Source organism: Nannospalax galili, unplaced genomic scaffold (genome assembly GCF_000622305.1).
Source record: "Nannospalax galili isolate Female #2095 unplaced genomic scaffold, S.galili_v1.0 scaffold675, whole genome shotgun sequence".
In the NCBI taxonomy this organism is placed as follows: Eukaryota; Metazoa; Chordata; class Mammalia; order Rodentia; family Spalacidae; genus Nannospalax; species Nannospalax galili.
In genome coordinates, this window is record NW_008337205.1 from 2,448,577 (window position 1) to 2,454,099 (window position 5,523).

Below are 5,523 nucleotides of genomic sequence, written 5' to 3' on the forward strand. Positions count from 1 at the left end.
TGTATCTAGTGAAGAATTTTTCATGAACAAAGTTTTTATACAAGCAAAATGAGAAGATCTGTTGATAAACCCCTACCCAAAGGATATTTAAAAGATAATCTGGACATAAAAAGAAGATTCTATATGGAAGGTTTGAGATTCAAGAAGGAATAATGAACAAAAAAAATTTAAACATAAATATAAGCAAACACCATACAAAGACAGTAAGATCTAATTTGATGGGAGAGGGGAATGGACAGAATTAAAACACAGTACAACAGCAAGTATTCTGAAAAATCAACTGTTGTTAAGCATACTCCAGTTCCATAGAAGATATCCAAAATGAAGCATGTACAAGGAGGAAAAAGAGAAAAGGCGATATAAAGTTGGGTCACACAAAATGGTAGAAATATGTTTAAATATATCAACAATGATAACAAATATAAGTAGATTAAAATTCTCTAAAGCTCAGATTAGCAAAATAAAGACATATGCTATATGCAAGAAACAGGCCCCAGACATACACAGAAAAAGTAGAAGTATGAAAAAAAGGACACTAAGCCAATACTAACCCAAACAAAAATCAATGTTAAGATATATTAATATCAAACAAACTAATTTTAGATGTGTGAGAATTTAACTATAAAATGTTTGACTTATGGCTGGGCATGGTTGTGCATGCCTTTAGTCCCAGCACTCAGGAGGCAGAGGCAGGTGGATCTCTATGAGTTCAAGGCCAGCCTGGTCTACATAGTGAGTTCCAGGCCAGTTGGGGCTACAGGGAGACCTTATTTCAAAAAAAAAAAAAAAGACCAAAAAAAAAAGTTTGACTTACAAAGTAGACACAATTCTAAGTCTGTATACAATATTAAAAGTCTCAGAATCTTCAAGGCAAATATGGGCATTAAAAGAATAACTGAAAAAGTCACCTTCACAGTTTTTAATATACCTTGCTATATAACTGATTTGTCACATGAAACAAAAAAAGTAACAGCAACAGAAATATCAAAATGGCATCATATTTAACACTTTAAATATTGCTCAAGAAAACACCAATTGGAGAATATGAGTTCTCTTCAAGTACCTGTATAGCACTTTGGGAAACTAAGTACTATGTCACAAAGCTAAGTCTCCCTAAAATTTAAAGACTACATTCTTTGACTACAGTGCAATAAAGTGAGAAACCAATTAACAAAAATGTAACTAGCAAAACTCCATATTTGAAATTTTAAAATACTGTCCTAAAAATGCTAAAAATCGGGGCTAGAGAAATGGCTCAGTGGTTAAGAGCACTGGCTGATCTTGCAGAGGACACAGGTTCAGTTCCCAGAACCCACATGATGGCTAACTACTGTCTGTAACTCCAGTTCCAGTGGATCTGACACCCTCTTCTGACCTCTGTGAGCATTATGTGACACAGATGCATTCACATGCATGTAGGTAATACATTCATACACATAAATTTTTTTAAATGCTAAAAATCTACATTATACATAAACATAAAAGGATCTATCTCAATGTTAACAAAAATAATTAAGCCACAGAATACCAAAGAACGATTCACTTATATAGATTACAGAATGTATTCGTTAATGTCACTACTATAAAGAGAATAAATTTAACATAAAATTCAGTTTATTAGCTATCTCTGGCTGGTAAGAGAACTGAGGAACTGAGTAAGGTAAAGAGTAAAGATACATCAAGGGCCTATTTAAGTCTATTGATGTCTCATTTCTTGAACTGAAACCCAGAAACTCAGATGATTTTTTCCCCCTAATACTAGGGATGGAACCAAGAGGGCCTTGCACATGCTAAGTGCTCTACCTCTGAGCTATACACCCAGTCTACTGTTTTAACTTTGAAACTATACATAAGGCTGACTAGACTCAGAGGATGAATAAGCACTGGGGAATGGCTGGGACACTGACAACACAGTGGACAGTAACAGGGATGACAGTATATGGGCTCCAGGTTGGGGGGAGCTATGGGAGGGTGCCATTTGGGATGCAGGTTATATAGATGAATGAGATTGTTTGGGATGTTCTGTATGAAATACACACACACACACACACACACACATCAAATTTTAAAAATGAGGGAAAAAAAAGGCTGGAGAGATGGCTCAGTGGTTAAGAGTACTTACTGCTCTTCCAGAGAAGCCAGATTCAGTTCCCAGCACTCACATGGCAGTTAACACCCACCCTTAACTCCAGTTTCAGAGGATCTAATGCCTCTTTTGGCCTCCGCCAGTACCAGGCATGCACTTGGTACACTTATGTACATCATACATGCAGGCAAAACACTCATACACATAAAATTAAAAGTAAAATCTAAAAACTATCAAGTTTACACACTTTTAAATGATACATAATTAAAATATAAAGAATCAATGTGGAGCCAGGCTTGGTGGCGCATGCCTTTAATCCCAGCACTTGGGAGGCAGAGGCCAGCCTGGACTACGTAGTGAGCTCCAGGTCAGCTGGGGCTACAAGAAAGAGCCTGTCTCAAAAAGACAAAAAAAAAAAAAAAAAAAAAAAAAAAAAAAAAAAAAGGGAAAAAAATAAATGTGGGGACAGAAAAATAATTAGATATCGCTATCTAAAAAGAGACATACGTAGACTTCTAATTTCTCTCCTTGCCTCTTCTATAAAAGCAGAATTGTTCTTAGTCTGTGAGACCTTTAGAAAAAGAACATTCTTTTCTGAGGTTTCTTACTATTACTGTAGGGATTCCCATCTTTATTGGTTAGGTATACTCACTAAAACGCTCCCACTTATCTTCTCATCCCAAGAGGTGTAAGACCGTATCAAGAAACACAAATCGGGCAGGCAGATCTCTGTGAGTTCCAGGCCAGCCTAGTCTACATATCAAATTCCAGGCCAGCGAGGCCTGCATAATGAAACTGTTTCAACAAAACAAAACAACAAAAAAACCCCACCACCACCAACAAAATAACACAGAGGTTCATCAGCACTCTCTAATGCCAGCACTGCATCTGGTCACTGAGCTCCAGTCAAAGGGTTTTGGAAAAGGGGCACTATATCGTGGCATGTACAAAGCATCCTGCAAATCTAGCCATGGAAAAGCACCCAGGATACAAGTGGCTTCAAAAGTCACTAGCAAGTTTATGCCCTCTACTGAAGAACTGAAGAAATCTGATTGTCACAGGCCTGGTACTATGACCATCCCTGAACTCAGACCCTATCAGGCTTCTGAGCTACTGATTCACAAACTCCCTTCCAGCATCTGCTGCAAGAAATTGCTTAGAATTCTAAAGCAGATCTGTACTTCCAGAGTGCAGTTACTGGTGCTTTATGGCAGACAGTGAGGTTGGTTGGCTCTTTGAAGATAACCTATATGCTATCTATGCCAAAGATACAACAATCATGCCAAAAGATATCCATCCAGCTGTTACCACACTGGATATGCAAAAAATGTGCTTATGAATCTACCATAAGGGGAACCATTTCATTCTCAAAAAAAAATTTTTTCCCTCTTCTTCCTGGTATTAGTAGTTCTTTGTTAGGTATTTTTCCCCATGAGGTCAAACGGTATCTAAGTGTATGATTGCAAGTGGGGAAAAGAGTGGACAGAAATCACATATTGGTAGTTTTTCCATTTTCACTTGTGAATTTTTAATATAAATGCAAGATAAAGCATTAATGCAAGTCAAAATATCTCAATGAACAAGTTTCAATAGTTTAACTTTATTATAAATAAGCCTGTTAAAATTTTTCTGGTAATGCCAGTATTTGGATTTTTAAAAAAATAAGTAAATTTCAAGCTGGACATGGTGGCGCACGCTTTTAATCCCAGCACTTGGGAGGCAGAGGCAGGCGGATCTCTGTGAGTTCCAGGACAGCTGGGGCTACAGGGAGACCCTGTCTCAAAAAGACCGAAAAAAAAAAAAAAAGAGTAAATTTCTTACTGTGGCAAGGAAAAAAGAAACAGAGGTAAGAAAGTGCTTTACCTGCATGTCACTTTTAGCAGCTTTCACAGCATCAAAGAGATCATTCGCTGGTGGCGCTGACTCTTTTTGGCCATTACCAGCATGCACTGTTCGTACTGTTTGAGACCCCTTCTTACGATGTTTTGCTACCTAGTTAAATATAAAAATACCAGATTTACAAAAACTATAAAAATGAGGCTAACACATGATTTCAAAATTACATTAAATAGGCTTAAGCTGCCAATTCCGAAGCAGTATTTCCATTGTTATTTCAAATCAGAAGTGATCAATTTTTGTATTAGTGTGAAATTTGTTATTCCTAACCTTTTTAATTTTTTTTTTACTTATTTTAAGACAGGGTCACATCACGTAGAACTAACTGGCCAGAACTTGCTATATAAGACCAGGTTGGCCTTCAACTCATGAGATCCACCTGCCTCTGGCTCCCCACAGTGATGGGACTAAAGGTATGTGCCACCATGCCCAGCCCTTTTCATTTCTTCTGGCGGCGGAGGGGGGGCGTTGGTTTTTTTGAGACAAGAGTCTCACTGTGTAGTCCTAACTGGTCTAGGACTCACTATGCAGACTGTGTTATCCCTGAATTACAGAGCTCTACCTGCCTCTGCCTTCTGACTGCTGGGATTAAAGGTATGTGCCACCACATACAGCTTTTTTTCTCTTTTTAAAGTGGTTTCTGTACCTCTCTATTCCAGTGCTCTCTTCCTTACTAATTTCTTACTCTGTCCCTATTACCTTAGGTTTTCCTTTGCTGATTCCTAAACTACATTCTAAAACAAAATAAAATCAACTCACTGGGGCTGTTCTGGGTGGTCGTTTTGCTGCTCTCTTCTTCACTTTGCGTCTCAAGCTGTCTTCAAAGTCACTGTCTTCATTAGTTGACACAGAGGGACTAGGCCTATGAGGAGGTATGGTTTCCCTTAAATATCACCCCATTTCTTCTCCATAAAAAGTTAATGGCTATAATTTGTTTGTCTCTAACCGTGCCATATCTACATGAGAAAAACATTCAGATTTTAATAGTTGAGGTTAATCTACAAGAACGTAGGGGCAAAAAAACTGTCACTTCAAAGCCATAGAGACGAAGAATGTGCAACTGAGAGCAGGGTGAGATGGCTCAGCAAGTAAAGGCACTTACTTCTAATGCCTGACAACCTGAGCTTGATCCCAGGGACCCCATGGAAGGAGGAGAGAACTAACTCCTGCAAACTGTCCCCGACCTCCACATGTATGCGATGGCATGCACCAAATAAATTTAATAAACATTTTTTTAAACAATGAGGAGCTGAAAAGGATGAGTAAGACAAGTAATATTCACAGGCATATTCACAGACTAGTATTTTGTGTAGAGTCAGAATGGCTCAGGAAGTCATTTATCACTCATACCTAATTAGATTAGTATGTACTTGGAGTTATATTTCACTCCTTGAAACATAACCACATACCTTAGTAATTAAAGCTTATAGCAGTGATATAATCTAGTCTCCAATAGAACTGGCAGAAGCAGAAATGATTCAGAAAAGGATAATTAAAATAAATGGGATAAAGATGATTGTGTATGAGATTAAGGATTTTTT

The 5,523-nt window shown here is 37.8% G+C and overlaps 1 protein-coding gene across 2 annotated transcripts in view; it reads right to left on the reverse strand.

Moving 5' to 3' along the window:
• The window catches only part of Stag3 (stromal antigen 3), a 36,174-nt gene that overhangs the window by 26,906 nt on the left and 3,745 nt on the right, over positions 1–5,523 (reverse strand). For both annotated transcript variants that reach the window (XM_029563172.1, XM_008832381.3), the window contains exons 3-4: positions 4,742–4,844; positions 3,950–4,078 (exon numbers count right to left, since the gene is read on the reverse strand). In XM_029563172.1, coding sequence (XP_029419032.1) covers positions 3,950–4,078; positions 4,742–4,844 — 232 coding nt within the window. The remainder of the gene's footprint in view (positions 1–3,949; positions 4,079–4,741; positions 4,845–5,523) is intronic.